The sequence below is a fragment of the Protobothrops mucrosquamatus genome, unplaced genomic scaffold, assembly GCF_001527695.2.
Source record: "Protobothrops mucrosquamatus isolate PMUCROS unplaced genomic scaffold, P.Mucros_1.0 scaffold1314, whole genome shotgun sequence".
In the NCBI taxonomy this organism is placed as follows: Eukaryota; Metazoa; Chordata; class Lepidosauria; order Squamata; family Viperidae; genus Protobothrops; species Protobothrops mucrosquamatus.
Window position 1 is genome coordinate 243,318 of NW_015387515.1, and position 18,356 is coordinate 261,673.

At 38.5% G+C, this 18,356-nt stretch overlaps 1 protein-coding gene across 1 annotated transcript in view; it reads right to left on the bottom strand.

Moving 5' to 3' along the window:
• The window catches only part of TRPC4 (transient receptor potential cation channel subfamily C member 4), a 251,856-nt gene that overhangs the window by 171,018 nt on the left and 62,482 nt on the right, over positions 1-18,356 (bottom strand). Inside the window, exons 2-3 of the mRNA XM_029285122.1 lie at positions 14,760-15,278; positions 12,886-13,222 (exon numbers count right to left, since the gene is read on the bottom strand). Coding sequence (XP_029140955.1) covers positions 12,886-13,222; positions 14,760-15,278 — 856 coding nt within the window. The remainder of the gene's footprint in view (positions 1-12,885; positions 13,223-14,759; positions 15,279-18,356) is intronic.

Genomic DNA, 18,356 nt, shown 5'->3' on the forward strand with positions numbered 1-18,356 from the left:
TATAAGGGGTGTAAAATTAGAAGGAATTGTTTATAAAGATCTACTTATGTTAAGAGGACAGGACTGGCAAATTAAATCATTGGATGAGTTAAGACAGGATAATGTACTCCAGTCCTGGTTCTTATATTGTCAGTTGGTTGAGAGATGGCATATAGATCAAAAATTGGGTTTAACTTTAGAAGATGTGAACTTGATAAAACAGATTAAAGATCAAAGTAGAGCCCATATTAGGAGAATATATAGTGTTTTGATAGAATTTGATTTGGAAACAGAACTAGTTAAAGATTGTATGATTAAATGGGCTCAAAATATTCAAGAACCAATAATGTTAGAAACCTGGGAAGTAATTTGGGTAAGAAATGTCAAGTTCACCCAAGCACAGAATTTAAAGGAAAACTTTTATAAAATGTTTTATAGATGGCATTTGGATCCCCAAAAATTGTCTTGCATGTATCCGAATTTGCAACCAAAATGTTGGAGATGTGATAATATGGATGCAACTTATTATCATATTTGGTGGACATGTAGGGATGTTAAAGCCTTTTGGATTAAGATTTGGTGGAATATCCAACAGATTTTGAAGAAAAAGATAAAATTTACACCGCAGTTATTTCTATTGGGTATTATGGATAATTTGGATCAAAAAGAAATGAAACTGATGTTGTACTGTATAACAGCAGCAAGGATATTAGTTGCTCAAAATTGGAAAAAGAAGACGTTACCAACTATGGATGATTGGAGACAGAAGGTATCGTATTTTGCAGAGATGGCAAAAATATCTGCATACCTAAAGGATCACTCTCAGGAGAAATTTATCTCAATGTGGAGAAGATGGATAGATTATATTCAGAGAAAATATGAACTGAATAATTATCATGTAGCTTTTGATTAAATTTTTTTTATATATACATATATACACAAAAACAAATATTGTTATATTTATAAAATTTGTATGTATTTTAATGTTATTTTAGAGTCATAGTAAGTTTATACTAGTGTGTAGTAATACTGAGTAGCTTTGGATAGAATTGGATCATTGTGTGTTTATTTCCTGGTTCAGCTCTGGGAAGTCCTGGGAGGGAGGGGGGAAAGGGAATAGATAGATGTATATAAATTGATGTATTGTAGATCTATATGTGATTTTTTAAAGAGGTGCCCGGTGGATACCCCAACTGCACCAGACGGGATGGTTGAGAGAGGAAGGGAGGTAGGAGAGAGGGAGGAAGGAGGAGAGGTTGTAGGTTCGGGGGGAGGAAGGTGTGGAAAGTGAAAGAGGGGGGTGCAGGGGGGGGGACACCGGACACTTCTGTGAATGTGTTGAGTAGTGTTATTTTTTTGGCTGATATTGTGATTAAATGCATCATATTTATGTTATTGTTTTTAATTGAAAAATCAATAAAAAAATTTAAAAAACAAAAAACAAAAAAAACAATTGTTTGAAGTGAAAGAAGATTCAAAAGAGCAAAGAATGACTCGTGCAGCTCACAAACGCAAGGAGAAAGAGCAACAAAAAGAAACTGTATCCATAACTTATTCGCCTACTTCAGAGCCTGTGGGAGGGGCAAGACCGAAGAGATCTGTGATGACAGATCTGCAAGGAATGCTCCAGAAGCTTCACAAGCCAAAGGATGGTTAAGTTGATGACTTGGAATGTAAATGGTTTGAATTCGCCACAAAAAAGAAAGAAAATATTTCATTATTTGAAACAATGTAAAAACGACATTATATGTTTGCAAGAAACCCACATTACCTTGAAGGATCAAAAGTATTTGATTAACTCTCGATTGGGACTTCATTTTATTGCTCCAGCTCTGAAGAAAAAAGCAGGTGTAGTTCTTTATGTTAGGAAAGAATTACTGCCAAAACTAATAGATTTTGATTCAGAAGGAAGATTTGTATTTATTGAATTGTTATTGAATGGAAAGAAATGTCTTGTTGTTGGCTTATATGCACCAAATCAGCAACAGCAGCAAAAACAATTTTATAGACTTTTGCATCAGAAAATAATTCAATTGGATTATAAATCAGTTATTATGATGGGAGACTGGAATGGCGTTATAGATTCAATGAAAGATAAAAAGACTTCTTTTAAAGTTTTGACTCAAGCTAAATTACCTAAAGCTTTTTTTGCATTGCAGGAGGATTTGGAGTTAAGAGATATATGGCAAGATCGGAATATTGGAGAAAGAGACTTCACTTTTTTTTCGGACAGACACCATTCTTATTCTAGAATTGACTTTTTCTTAATAACTAATGATTTACTTTCTAGGGTTAAGAAAGTGAAGATTTTTCCTAGGACTTTATCAGATCATAGTTCTGTGTGGATGGAACTTTTTTCTGAAGAAGGAAGTAGAAGGACATGGAGATTAAATGAGAATTTATTCAGACATGAGAGTAACTTGCAGAAACTTAAAGATCACTTAAGAGATTTTTTTTGCTGAACATCAATAAGGGCACTTCTATGCCAATGGTATGGGATGCTAGCAAGGCTTATATGAGAGGTGCTCTAATTTCAATGAACACTGCACACAGGCAAAAGCAGATACAAAAACGTAGAGACTTGGAGGAGATTAAAATAAAAGAAAAGGCTCTCATTTTAAATCCAATGGACAATAATGTAAAGGTTTCTATTACTATGTTGAAGGAACAATTTAATATGTTAATGGCAGATCAGATTGCAATTAATTTGAGGTATATGAAACACAATACATTTTGCAACGCTAATAAACCTGGTAGATGGTTGGCTTATCAATTACGCAAGAAGCAAAAATCTAGAACTATAGAGAAAATAAATTTCAAAGGGAAAGAAGTTTTCCAACAAGATTTGATTAAGAAGGCCTTTTTGGATTACTTTTCAAATTTATATGCCTCTGAAAATATTCCACCTTCTGAAATAGATAGATATTTACAGGAAGCACATTTTCCTAGACTTTCAGATGAACAACAAGGAATGATGAACTGTCCGATTGTTTCTGATGAGATTACAGAGGCAATTAAACAACTAAAGCTTGGAAAGGCTCCTGGTACAGATGGGTTAACAGCAGTATACTATAAAATGTTATCCGAAGAAATGATAGAACCTTTGAGACATCTTTTTAATAGTATTCTGTCCGGAGCAGAGGTGCCTTCATCGTGGAGACGTGCATTTATATCACTTATACCTAAGGAGGATCAGGACTTGACTCACCCTAAAAATTATAGACCAATATCTTTATTGAATACAGATTATAAGATTTTTTCGAAAATTCTAGCCAACAGACTAATGCAAGTTTTGAAACAGATAATTTATGCTGATCAGTCTGGATTTATAACTGGTAGATACATGAAGTATAATGTTAGACAAATTGTGAACTTGGTTGAATATTTGGACAAAAATAATCAAATTCCAGCGGCTTTTATCTTTCTGGATGCTGAAAAGGCATTTGACAAATTGGACTGGCAATTTTTGTTGCGAGTTGTTGAGAGAATGAACTTTGGAGATAGATTTTTGCTTGCTTTGAAAGCTATTTATCAACAACAATCAGCGCAAATTGTGGTAAATGGGGGATTGACAGATATATTTAAAATTGAGAAAGGTACAAGGCAACGATGTCCACTATCACCATTATTATTTGTTTTGACAATGGAGATTTTATTGATTAAAATTCATGAGTCATCGGTTATAAAAGGAATAAAATTAAACAAGAAGGATTATAGGTTGAGAGCTTTTGCTGTCAACTTGGTTTTTACCTTATCTCAACCGATTGAATTAGTAAGAGATTTGATGCAGATTTTGATACAGTATGGGAAAGTTTCTGGATTTAAAGTAAATAATAACAAGACTAAAATACTAGCTAAAAATATGTTGAAGAGAGATAAGGAGACGTTAGTTAATTTAACTGGTTTTGAAATAGTGAAAAAGGTGAAATACTTGGGAGTTTATATTAGTGCCTCTAACGTCAAGTTGTATAAAAATAATTATGATAAGTTATGGATGAAAATTCAAAAGGATCTAAATGAATGGAAAAAGTTACAGTTATCATTGTTAGGGAGAATTTCAGTGGTTAAAATGAATATTCTCCCAAAATTTCTTTTTTTGTTTCAAATGATACCTATTTTAAAAAAAGATTCTAATTTGGAGGTATGGCAGAGAGGTATCAATAGGTTTATATGGGAGGGCAAAAAGCCGAGGGTTAAATTTAAAATTATGCAAGATGCACGGGAAAGAGGGTGACTTAAAGCCCTGAATTTAAAATTATATTATGACGCAGTGGCTTTAACTTGGATTAGTGATTGGATTAATTTAACTAATAGAGATATATTGATTCTTGAAGGGTGGGATTTATTTTATGGATGGCATGCTTATTTGCTTCTCGACAAGAAAGTTGATCAAGTTTTTAAAGCTCATATTTTAAGGAGTGCATTATTGCGTGTTTGGAAGAAGCATTATTATAAATTAAATTATAAAATTCCAATTTGGGCAATTCCAGGACATGCAATACAAGGGGTTATGAGGGGTGTTATACTGGAGGGGATTTCTTATAAGGAATTACTTATCTTGAAGGGACAGGATTGGCAATTCAAGTCATTGGAAGATTTGAAACGAGATAATATTCTCCACTCCTGGTTCCCATATTGTCAATTGGTAGATAGGTGGCATATAGATCAAAAGCTTGGTTTAACTTTGGAGGATGTAAATTTGATAAAGCAGATTAAAGATCAAAGTAGAGCTCATATTAGGAGAATTTATAGTGTTCTAATAGAACTGGATTCTGAAACAGAATTAGTTAAATGTTAGCCGCCCTGAGTCCGCAAGGAGAAGGGCGGGGTAAAAATCCAATAAATAAATAAATAAATAAATAAATTAAAGATTGTATGATCAAATGGGCTCAAAATATTCAGGAACTAATTCTGCTGGATACATGGGAAATAATTTGGGTAAGAAATGTGAAGTTTACTCAAGCGCAGAACTTAAGGGAAAACTTTTACAAAATGTTTTGGATCCCCAAAAATTGTCTTGTATGTATCCTAACCTACAGCCCAAATGTTGGAGATGTGGTAATTTAGATGCAACTTATTATCACATTTGGTGGACGTGAAGGGATGTAAAAGCTTTTTGCATTAAGATTTGGTGGAATATCCAACAGATTTTTAAGAGAAAGATAAAATTTACACCGCAATTATTTCTTTTGGGTATTATGGAAGATTTAAATTCTAAAGAAATGATTTTGATGTTGCATTGTATAACGGCAGCAAGGTTATTGGTTGCTCAAAACTGGAAGAAGAATGCATTACCTACTATGGATGATTGGAGAATGAAGGTGTCATATTTTGCAGAAATGGCTAAGATTTCCGCATACTTGAAAGATCAATCTCAAGAAAAATTTATTTTGGTTTGGAGAAGATGGATAGATTATATTCAGAGAAAGTATGAGATGAATAAATATTATATAGCCTTTGAGTAGACTTTATATTATTTTTATCTACTTATTATAATTTATGTAATTATATTATTATTCATTATATAGTTATTGTATATATTTTATGGTTATGTTAAGTTGCTATTTGTTTATTTGTTTTTAGAGTTAAAGTATGTTTATATTTGATTGTATTATGGTTGGGTAGTTTTAATTAGACTTGGGATGATATGTGCTTAACCCTGTATTCAGTTCTGGGAAGTCCGGGGGGTGGGGATGAAGGAGGGTAGAGATATGTAAAAGTTGGTGTATTAAAATGTTGTAGAGAAATAATGTAAAGTTTTATGAAAAGGAGATGCTCGGCCAGTACCCCCAAACTGCATTCGAAGGATGAGGAAAGGAAGGAGGTGGGATGTGTGGGGTGGTTGAGAGAGAGGAGAGAGGTGTAGATAGGAGGATAGGAGGGGAGGAGGGAAGTAGGTAGGAAGGGTGAAAGAGAGGGTGGATGCAGGGAGGGTGCCGAGCTGCTCTGAAATTTTTATGTTTGTATTTAATATGATTTTCTCATTAATGTATACCATATTTATATTAAGACTTTGGGGGGGGGGGTTAGTTGAAAAATCAATAAAGGTTTTTATTGAATAGAAGTGCCAATCAGCTGGAGTCCAGTGCTGATCCTGTGGCTTCTGCTGAGCCCCGACAGCCCTGCACTGATCAGCTTGTAGCCACACACACCGATCCTGGGGCTTCTGTTGAGCTCCAACAGCTGTCTCTCCATCAGGCTTGTGCGGCACTGCCACTGCTTCAGCTCATTCGTTCCCCCACTACACTTGTCTAGGATGGTCGCGTACCACCTGCCAGGTGCCAAAGTACCGCCAGTGGTATGCATATCACCAGTTGAAAAACCTTGACTTAGGGGTACCATATCTCCAACAAAGGAGTGGAAATGAAGCCAGAAAAAGTGTGGGCCATACTTGAATGGGAAGTACCCCACACCCAAAAGCAACTGCAGAGCTTCCTAAGCTTCACAAACTTTTATAAAAGTTTATCCAGGCATTCACCCAGATAGCCCTGCCAATAACTAATTTGCTCAAGACCAAAGGGGAAGGGAAGGCTAGACTGGAACAACTACTTAAATGGTCCATGGAATGCCAAGCAGTGTTTGAAAAACTCAAGAAATTATTCACCCATCCTTAAACACCCAGATCCTGACCACCCCTTCATCATCCAAGCAGATACCAATGATGTCACAGAGGAAGCCATATTCCTACAAAAAGATCAACAAGGCCACCTAAAATCCTGAATTTATACATCCAGAAAATTATCTGATGCAGGGTGCAGGTAGTGTTGTGGCCTGTCAGCCAGTGATTGATGTGTGGGTGCGGTGGAAGCTGAGAAGAGAGGAGAATAGCAAGAGGCTATGGGGTGGTCTTCAGGGCAGAAGAGTCCCCACTGCTAACAGAGCCCCATCCGCAGGGGCGGAGATGAATAGGTGTGGCAGACAACTATTCGTTTTCCTGCTGGTCAGCCACTTGTACTTGGAACTCCTGACACTTCTCCTTGGAATTTTGCCAGAGTTTTTCCGCAGATTCTGTGGTGCTGGAAGTCAAAGCACCTTCTGAGCATCGGCATGTCTTATGTTAAACAATAGCCAGCTTGCTTGAAGGACTTTTGGCTGCAAGCATGGTGAGACTGAGAGTAACTCTGGGTATTGGGAGATCTCTACAGGGGAAAAGGGTGCGAGCTTCGTTGTTTGAAGGCTGTGTGAAACTGCTGGTGTTCCTGAAATAAAAGGAACATTATTTGGCGCATCTGTTGTGTTTGGGGAGCCGGGTCAGAACAGGTGGGCAGTATATGGGCGCTACTCACGTGGAGACACCTCCTTGATGGCAGCAAAACTTATTTTGAAGTGTGGACAGACCATAAGAACTTAGAAGCTCTAAAGACACCCCCCCCCCGAAACCACCCCTAAACAAGTGAGGTGGGTGGTTTCTGATTTCGACATTGCAGTAAGATGGATGCAGGGAAGCAGGGCTCCACACCTGATTTCTTCCTGCTGGGGCCCCAAAAAGGGCCTGAAGTTGCCCCAGAGAGGTGACAGATCATGAGGGGACCCTTGTAGATCACGGGGGAGATGGTAGTTGACCTGCTTGATCCAAGGATGCCCTCAGAAACCAACATGAGAAAGACTGGCCACACCCATGCTGCCAGTCAGAAGCTGCTGTCTGCTGGAGGAAAAAGCCTTTAACAAGTGTGAGCAACATGTCTGATCTGGGTGAGACTATTTTCCTTCCTCTATGATTGTAAAACCTGTTCTTGAAATAAAAGCAACCCAAAAGCAAAGAACTCCAGAACTAAAGGGAGGGGGGGGGAGAGAGAGAGAGAGAGAGAGAGAGAGAGAGAGAGAGAGAGAGAGAGAGGGGGGAGAGAGAGAGAGAGAGAGAGAGAGAGAGAGAGAGAGAGAGAGAGAGAGAGAGAGAGAGAGAGAGAGTGTTTGGGGAGTTATAATACTTTTAAACTTTTCTTACCTTTCCTGGAGAGTATGGGAGCAAAGGTGTGGGTTTTTTTAAAAAAAATCATGATTGGAAAGTTACAAAGTGGACATCTATTGACATCTAGTGGTAAAAGAAAAGAACTACTCCAACTTTTGTTTACCGTATATATTTTGTTTTTATATATTGTCTGGAGTGAGGGAACTTGGCCAGAAGCCCAGATACAGATTACAAATTGAATCCTTTGATGTCCCTGAACTTTATAGCCTTGTAGATTGCAGCTGGAAAAAGAAAAATAATTCTTGGGCTGTTTTTTCTGCAGGATGGATTACAACTAAAATTACAAACTATTTTAAAGTCATCTGGCTTCTTTGGATTACAAATACTGTAGTTCCACAAACCACTTAGAGACAGAGTGAATGGTAAGGAATTATCAACAGTAAGACATTTTAGAGACTAGATAAGAACTATAAGAGTTATATAAAATATATATTGTGGTATTGAAAATAAAATTAATGGTTTGGTTTAAGGCAGGCATTGGGGGAAAGTATTAGAGCTGATAAAAGTTTTGGGGGTGGAAACAAAATGAGTGTTCCAAATTTAACTAAAACACCCTCAGCCCCATCCTCCACCTCTGCAAGCCCTGTGTATCAGAGATCAATCAAATCAATGCTTCAACAAGAAAAATCTAATAACCTTCAGAAGGAGATGCAAGTGACACTACAAGCAATCCAAGAGGCAATTTCCTGGCACAAAGAAGATACAAAGAAAAATCATGAGGAGACAAAAGATAACTGATAAAATGAATCAAGAAATTCATAATATAAACTCTCAATTAGAAAGCTTTAGACAGATGGTTACAAAGAATGAACATAGAATTCAGAAAAGATAGAAGAAATAAAAGACGAAAACCATCTTGAAAACAAGGCAAATAGAGAATTGGAAAATTCAATGGCAGTTTTGGAAATGGAAAAGGCATCTTACTTCTTAAGATTTCAACACATAATGGAGGATAAAAGAAGAGGACCTTGTGGACTTGATGATGGAGCTACTGGCTGAAGCACTGGAAATTGGGAAACAGGAAATGGAAGGAGAGATAGATCAGATATTTTGAGTCAATTCAAGCTATGTGAGGAGAAACAAAGTCCCCAGAGAAGTACATGTCAGATTTGTTAAAGGATCTATAAGAGATGAGATATTGAGAAGAGCGAGAGATGATCCTCTGCATTATAAAGAAAAGGAAATTGTAGTGTTGAAGCAGATCCCCAGGAGAATAAGAGATTCATGAAGAGAATATCAATTCCTGACCAGAAAATTAATTGAAAAAGGAGTGAATTTTAGATGGCTGATTCCGGAAGGGATTTTAATTAATTGGGACATGAAAAGATACAGATTGGACACTGTACTTAAGACAATGGAATTTTATGAGAGATACAGAGCATTCTTGGAAGGGGAAAGTTCAGAATTTCATGCAGAGAGAGAAACAAAGAAACAGGAAGAGGCAGTAATAAAAGGAGCAGCCAAATCAAGGGAAGAGGAAGAAACAAAAAACACAAATACAGAAGAAGGGGCAAAAGCAAGAGAAGAGAGGCAAATAAGAACAACTAGAAGAATAAAACCTAAATATAACTGAAGGAGATGGAGAAGGAAAATGGGATTTTCTCAATGAATATAAATGGGTTGAACTCCCCCACCAAAAGAAAAAAAATCTTTACACAACTACAAAAATTAAAAATGGATATAACTTGTCTCCAAGAAACACATATTAAGAGACAACACTAAGTTAGAAAATTCTCTGATGCAGGGTGCAGGTGGGCAGTATAGGGAAAGGAAGCCTATGCAGTAAGATGGGCGCTACTCACATGGAGACACTTCCTTGATGGCAGCAAAACTCATTTTGAAGTGTGGATAGACCATAAGAACTTAAAAGCTCTAAAGACCCCCCAGAAACTGCCCAGAAACAAGTGAGGTGGGCGCAATATTCCAACCAATTCAACTTCTTCTTACCATACCTGCCATGGAGAAGAATTTCCTAGGCGATGCACTCTCCAGGCTACCCCAATATAATAGTACCAGGGAGGATATGGTTAACTCCATCATCCCATTCACCCAGATAGTGGCCCCAGTCATTATCCGGGAACAAGGGAAAGCGAAAGTGGCCCTGGAAGGAGATGACAGGTTCACCCAGCACAAGCATGATGTCTCTGTACATGACAGCCTAGCCTAGATCAGATCAAAACTCTATGTGCCCGTGAGCCAAAGAACTCTAATCCTGGAAAGAAATCACAATTCTAAGACTGCAGGGCATTTAGGTTTTGTTAAGACTTTGCACCTGGTGAGATGGCAATTCTGGTGGCCAAGCATGAAAAAAGACAAAGAAGGATACATTGCCAGCTGCCCAGTATGTGCATCAGCGAAAGGACATCCCATAAAACCAACAGAGTTCCTACAGCCCATGGCTAATGCAACAGCTCCTTGGAAAGAGATATCCATGGACTTTATTGAACGGCTGGAAAGTTCAGGGAATACTGTAATATGGGTTGTCACTGATCTGTTCTCCAAACAGCTGCACTTTATAGCATGCCCCAAGATCCCATCTGCATGAACTCCAGCTAAACTATTTGTGCAGCACATTTATCACTCCATGGGGATTCTAGAAGGATCATTTCCAACAGAGGAGTGCAATTTACTTCTCAATTTTGGCAAGAGTTCTTAAAGCTCTTGGGGACTTCTCCGGGACTCAGCTCCTCACATCACCCCCAGACTAATGGATTCTGTGAACGTACTAATGGTATGTTAGAATACTATTTCCGGTGCTACATTAACTACCAACAGGACAATTGGTCAGACCTCCTCCCCTTTGCTGAAGTGGCTTACAATAACTCAATGCACAACAGTACCTGTTTCATGCCATTGTGTGTAGCCATGGGTTGGGACTTTGTTTCCATTTTGGAACTTCCCTAACAGTCACCCCAATGCACATCACTGGCTGAGTGGATGAAATCACTGCAGACTACATGGCTGGTTGTTCTCAAAGTGCTAGACAATGCAAGGAATATGTATAAAAATATGCTGATAAGAAGAGATCCTCACAAAAGGATTACAAAATTGGAGAGAAAGTGTACCTCTCCACAAAATACCTACAATCCAGACAATCCTTGAACAAATTAGGGCCAAAGTACATTGGGCTTTTCCCCATAACCAGAGTTATCAACCCAGTCACTGTAGAAATAAACCTACCCAAATCCCTTAGGAGAATCCACACTATTTTCCATTTCAGCCTTCTAAAACCTGCAGGCACCTCATCCTTGTAATCAGCAGAGGAACCTTGTCCAATCCCTATTCTCATTGAAGGCAAACAGCATTTTGAAGTCAAAGATATCCTAAGCTCATGCACCCATATTTAATTTCCAATACTGGGTGGGTGAATGCCCAACATGTGCAATCATAGGTTGCATTAACAGTGTGATCGAATCAAGGTCACATGAAGTGTTATTACCACTTTATAAGGGCTTTGTAAGACCTCACTTGGAATACTGCATCCATTTTTATCACCACATTATAAAAAAGATGTTGAGACTTTGGACAGAGTGTAGAGAAGAGCAACAAAGAGGGCTGGAGGCTAAAACATATGAAGAACAGTTTCAGGAATTGGGTATTTCTAGTCTAGCGAAAAGAAGAACTAGGGACTACATGATAGCAATGTTTGAATATTTGAGGGGTGGTCACAAAGAAGAGGGGTCAACCTATTTTCCCAAGCACCAGAAGGCAGGACAAGAAGCAATGAATGGAAACTAATCAAGGAGAGAAGCAATCTAGAACTGAGGAGAAATTTCCTGACAGTGAGTACAATAAACCAGTGGAATGGCTTGTCTTCAGAAGTTCTGGGTGCCCTATCACTGGATGCTTTAAAAAAAAACTGGACAGCCATTTGTCTGAAATCTTATAGGGTCTCCTGCTTGAGCAGAGGATTGGACAAGAAGACCTCCAAGGTACCTTCCAACTCTGTTATTATGTTAGCTCTTCTAAACTCATAACCAATTTACACTCTCTGTAATGTAGTTTATTTTTAGTACCAATAAACAAGCATGTGAGGCAACATTTATGGTAGTTTAAATGAAGATATATCCTCCCATTTTGCAATTAATTTGTGGGTAGAAGTCCTTTTCATCTATTTGTATTTGTATGTTTTTATTTTGTATTTTTATTTTGCATTTTTTAAACCTGCCAGGTTCAAAACTTAAAGCTATGGTGGGAGCAGGATGTGGATCAGGGAAACCTAATGAAACAGCATGTTCATTTTTCAGGGAAGAAAAGACATTAGGAGAAAAGAAAGTTGTCTGTTCTTTTACAAAGGGTTTGTAACTTGCCCGGAGTTGCTCCAACAGTGAGATGGGTGACCTATACATGTAATTAATAAAAATTCTGCTCCCAGAGGCACAAATTTTTTCAGTTCCCATTCTCTCCAACATGGCTACCTGTTCCAGCCCATGAGAATACAGAATAGAGAACAGAATAGAGAAATTAGGCTTAAGTCTAAACTCTAAAACTGGACAAAAAGAACTCAGTTCTAAAATATATAATAAAGGTATGAAATTTGCTAAGAATCAATGTTCATGGGCAAATTTTGAGCTGATGATTGCTGAGACTATCATGAACAGAAGACAATGCTCGTGACTGAACACATTTGTTTGTGATTATAACTGTTAATTGGTAATTTATGTTTTGGATATAAATATTAACTGGCATGGGAATAAGAAAATGATTGACTTACACCAGTTTCTGCTAGTTCTTTAAAAATAATTCTGATTTGAATTGAATATTATTGTCCTGAATGGCTACAGATGTATTGTAGAACTAATATGTAACTAGTAAAAATTTGATATATTCCAATGATTTGCCTCAGCTTTCTCTTGTGTGAGTCAATTACTCCAAACACAAATATTAAAGAAATACATAAATCAAGTATATTTGCTTTACTGTACTAATACATTTACCCAAGACCCATGGTAAGATCATCCATTCAACGATGGTTGGTGGAGGCCCTTGCATATTCAGATCTGACCTGTCAATGTGCTGAGAGGCAAGTAGAAGAAGAAACAAGAAAGTCAAGTAGGAAGCAGTGTGGCAGATGAATTTGATGAATGGCTTCCTGATGAATAGTCCCAGTGGGCTCTTGGGAGCTATCAGGTAGCAGACAGAGAACACAGGGAAAAGGAATCCAACTATGATGCAAGTCAACATCTTCACAGCCCAATGGCGTCTCCTCCAGCCTGGGAACTCATCATACCAACGAGAGGCAAGTAGCTGTTGACAGTTTGGTTGGGCAACAAACTAATGCAAAACAAAAGAAATAATCAAAACTCATCTATCTAGTAAATTCTTATATACAAAATGTAACATGCAAGAAGAAATTGAATATATTTAACTGCATTTATTTACTAGGTGAAATTCCTTGTATTAAAGTACACAATTGTTATATAGTAACATTAAAGATAGAAAATATTTGTCCTCCAGTATATCCTCATATCTATTATATTTATCCTCATCTTTATCCTCATTTAGGAGATGAGGTTTTCTGCTTATAGTTATAGAAAGTAAAGGGTAAAAGATGTCCACATGGGTTTTACTCTGCTAGTTGTGACAGGCTTTAGAGGGTAGTGCTCATCTCCATTTCTTAAATCAAAGAGCCAGCATTTGTGGCTATATGGCCAGCATGACATCATGGCATAACACATAGCATATAGTAAAACACGGAATGCTGTTACCTTCTTACATGCTTATATGTAGTACCTTTTTACCTATTTGCATTTACATGCTTTCAAACTGCTAGGTTGGCAGGAGTTAAGCCAAATGATGGGAGCTTGCAGCACTCGGATCTAAGCTATAGACCTTTAATGGTCTAAGATTCAGCATCTTAAATCCTGAGCCACCATGTCCCTTTATAATTATAGAGTCATGGAAAAAACACACCTTGATAAATATTCTCTTTAATACAACTTTTATAGCTACTAGAGCTCTCTCAAATACCAGAACCCTCTAGATTTAATAATACTATAGTAGCTTAGCTTTCGAAATGTGGAGTCTTGGAAAAAGTTCATTTCATCTTCATTTATCTTGTATACATGTCAATACTATTAGGTGGATATCCTAATATAGCTGAATAGGAGGATGATATATATAGCCATGATTTCCTTATGGAAAAGCATACATTGTTCAAAAGAATATAAATCAAAAAGAAAAGGAAAAAACCCAGATAAAGTCCAGCAAGGAGTTAAAATAGATCAGCATTTAACAGTCAGTCAACTTTTAAAGATAAAGAGCTAAGTGAAACAAAAGCTTTAAAAAATGAAGTTAACACCCAGGCATGCTTAATCTGTCAAGAGGAAAAGATGGATGACCTGACTTTCCACCATTCCCACTAGGAACAGTAATGAAGATTCTTAATCCCAAGTGGGTCCACGGTCATCCAAAAGTTGTCAGGGGTTATTCCTAAATGCTCCCATTCAAATCCAGGGAGTAATACTGCCAAAGAACCAGCTTTGGCAACAAAATCAGCCGATCATTGGCAGGAAAAAGAAAAGTTCCTACCATTCAGCAGCCATCTCGGGGGAGAAATCTAGCCATCTTGGGGGAGGGTAACTCAAGGGAGCAAACATATCCAACACAGTTTCCTCCTATTTTCCCCACAACATTTTTTGCAATATTTCAGTGCCCACTGGACCCTAATAACTTAAAATGTTTAATTAAAAAAATAGAGATAATGAAATAATGAAGAATAGAGGATCTGAACTGCACTTGATCTTATTTATGAAGCATATTATCTCACTCATTGCAATGAAATCCATTAACATTTTATCTGCATACCTACCTCTTTTTGACGGTATTTAATTGCCAGTTTTAATTTTGCCAAATCATTTCCACTCTGGTCTTCTATTAGATTGTTATCATCTCTGTAATTAAGAATAATTTCCAATTCTCTTGAACTCCGAGTCTGATCCAATAGATCTTTTGCAAATTGCTTGCACTGATGTGACAATTCTTCATATTCAGATTTAAACTCATTTTCCACTTTGCTCAGTTCCTGAAGTTCCCAACTTAACTGAAATGCTGTAAGAAATGGATCCTCACTTGATAGGGCAATTAAAGATGGGCTTGCAAGAGCCTTGTAGATATTTAGTCTGGATCGGGAATGACGAAGGTTATCCACATCTGAACTGGAGACACATTCCACACAGTTACAGCGAACTTCATGTGGTCTAGGAACAGACACACCTTTCTGGACTAAAAGTTTAATCATCTCATAATTGTTTGTATGGGCAGCCAAGATAATGGGCGTTATGTCTGGCGTAAATTCGGAGAACTGTGTATCCAATAATGTGGGTGGTACCTGTGGGGGTGGGAAAGGAATTTCTTTATGTATGTATATATGTATGTATGTATCCCACCTTTATTAATTTTTACAAAAAAATCAAGGCAACAAACATATCCAGTGCACTTTCCCCTTCCTATTTTCCCCACAACAACCTTGTGAGATGAGTTAGGCTCAGAGAGAATGACTGGCCCAAGGTCACCCAGCTGGCTTTCATGGCTAAGGCGGTATTATAGTAGAACTCATGGTCTTCTGCTTTCTAGCCTGGTGCTAGACCAATTAGACCAATCTGACTTTCATCATATCTTATTCACAGCTGAATGGCTAGGTGTCAGAATCCAGTTATATTTCATCTCTAATTATCAACTATGGAAAACCCCATTTCTGCCCTCTCTGGATTCTATCATACTACAAAAGGGAAGGGGGATAAGCAAAGGGGTTTTATGGCTCTCACTTCCTTCCTTACAACTTCAAAGGGACTGAATGTGGATACCACCAAAAGGACTGATCATAACAATAGGGCTCATCAGCTTTCATCTACTCCTCTCTGAAGTTTCCCTTCCACCGGCCATAAGGAAAAGGGGGTAGAAATGTAACGCCTGGGATTGTCACTGGAAGGACGGTGGGATGGGGGCTGCTTGGGAACACTTAAAACCTTGAACCATAGGTCTTGGGCCCCAGGTCCTGTCTAGAACGCCTGCAACCATTTTCTCTTAATAAAGATGCCTATTGGAAGAAATATTCCAAGAGTTCTGTCTTCTTAAGATGCAAAGTGGGGTGGGTCCTTACATTAGACAGGACCTGCAGAATTAGTCCACCTGGAAGGGAGAACCTTGCCGGGGGACTTTGCAAAAATTACCATGTCAGACGACGGAGCAGGGAAGGGAGAAAACTCCCCGGAAAGGGAGCCGCTGCCCCGACTGAAACCTGCCAGATGTCAGGATCTGAGAGGTCAGATTCCTCAGGAGAAGAGGTGGTGGAGACACGGGACCACAAACCTCGGTGGTCTATGGGCGTTGGAAAGAAAGGTGAGTGGGAAAAGAAATCAAGAAAGGTGACCCTGAGACGGGGGGCCAACCAACCAGAATGGAAGCAAAAGATGGAGAAATCGCTGCACGCAAGTGAGGAAGAAGGGAACTGGGCACTGTACTCGGGCTGGATCCTAGAGAAAGCTATCGACCTGATGAAGAGAACCCTCAGCTCCCTAGGAGAGGAGAATTCTCAGCCCTACAGCTGCCCCAGCTCCTGGAGCCGCAACTGGAGAGACACAGAAAGGGAAGTGGAACCTGCAGCCCCGGGGACATCCGCTGATCCAGTAGTCCCCACTCCCCACCAACCCGCAGATGGTGATTTGGATGGAAGACACTACCACCGACAACGAAGGCACCGATCCATTCAAAGACTCCATCAGGATTTTATAGTGGAATTACCAGAAAGCAATGGGAATACTGTCGTCTGGACAGTCACGGACTTCTTTTCCAAACAGGTGCACTTTATCTCTTGCCAAAAGATTCCCACTGCAAAAGCCTTAGCGAAACTTTTTGTCCAGCATATTTACAGATTGCATGGGCCACCCCAAAGCATTATCTCTGATAGGGGAGTGCAATTTACGTCTGCATTTTGGAAGGAATTTTTATCCCTCTTAGGGACCACTCAGGGACTGACATCTAGCCATCATCCACAAGGAAATGGTCAATCGGAAAAATTGAACTCAGTACTTGAGCAATATTTAAGATGCTTTCTTAGTTTCCAGCAGTCTGATTGGACTCCCTTTTGCAGAAGTTGCCTACAATAATGCAGTCCACTCCAGCACAGGTTACACTCCTTTTCAAATAGCCACCGGTCAAAGTTTCAACCCCATGCCAGAATTAACCCCAAACGAACCGGCGATCCCACTACTGAAAGAATGGATGGAACAATTACAAAACACCTGGCCAATAGTTAGAAAAGCACTAGATGAAGCTTGGTAGGCATACAAAGCACAAGCTGATAAAAAAAGGGTTGAGCCTACACCATTCATTATAGGAGAAATGGTGTACTTATCTACTAAATACCTAAAGTCCCTACAATAGGTCTCATCAGCTTTCATCTACTCCTCTCTGAAGTTTCTCTTCCGCCAGCCATGAGGAAAAGGGGGTAGAAATGTAACACCTGGGATTGTCGCTGAAAGGACGGTGGGGTGGGGGCTGCTTGGGAACACTTAAAACCTTGAACTGTAGGACTTGGGCCCCAGGTCCTGTCTAGAACGCCTGCAACCATTTTCTCTTAATAAAGATGCCTATTGGAAGAAATATTCCAAGAATTCTGTCTTTTTAAGATGCAAAGTGGGGTGGGTCCTTACACTAGGACCAGTCACATTAGGTAATTTCATGTAAGTCATATAAGTGTAAGCGTATTGAGAATACATTGGAATTTATTGACCTGATAGATTTAACAAAAAATCTGCAAATCAAGTAAACACAGAATTATTAATGAAATGAAAGAAATAAACTACTCTTCCAAATGTCTCTATATTGTATGGCTTTCATTTTATTAGCAATAGCACTTAGACTTATATACCATTCCATAGTGCTTTATAGCACTCTCTGAGTGGTTTCCAAATGTCAGCATATTGCCCCCAACAATCTGAATCTTTATTTTACCAACCTCGGAAGGCTGGAAAGCTGAGTTAACCTTGAGTGTTCTGGATCGAACTCCTGGCTGTGGGCAGAGTTAGCCTGCAATACTGCATTCTAACCACTGCACCACCACAGCTCCTCCTTAGTTCTTGTTCAATCCCAATTACCAAGCTTAAAGACTGATTTCACATTAACTAAATCCAATAAAAATGAGAGCTTTTCATTGTGCATCCTCCATATGACATCTCAGAGCAAATCTACTTCAAGCTTTGCAAAATCAGAATTCCGACTGATGTCAATGATCAATTCCTATATTCCTATTGTTTACAGAATAAAATTTGTATATAGGTAGTTCTTCTGTAACAATAATTTGCAGTTACAACAGTGGTTAAAAAGTTAACTTTGCAATCGATCCTTGCATTTATAATCTTTATAGGTCCATAAAGGGTTGGTAGTTTTAAATTTCTGGGCACTTATA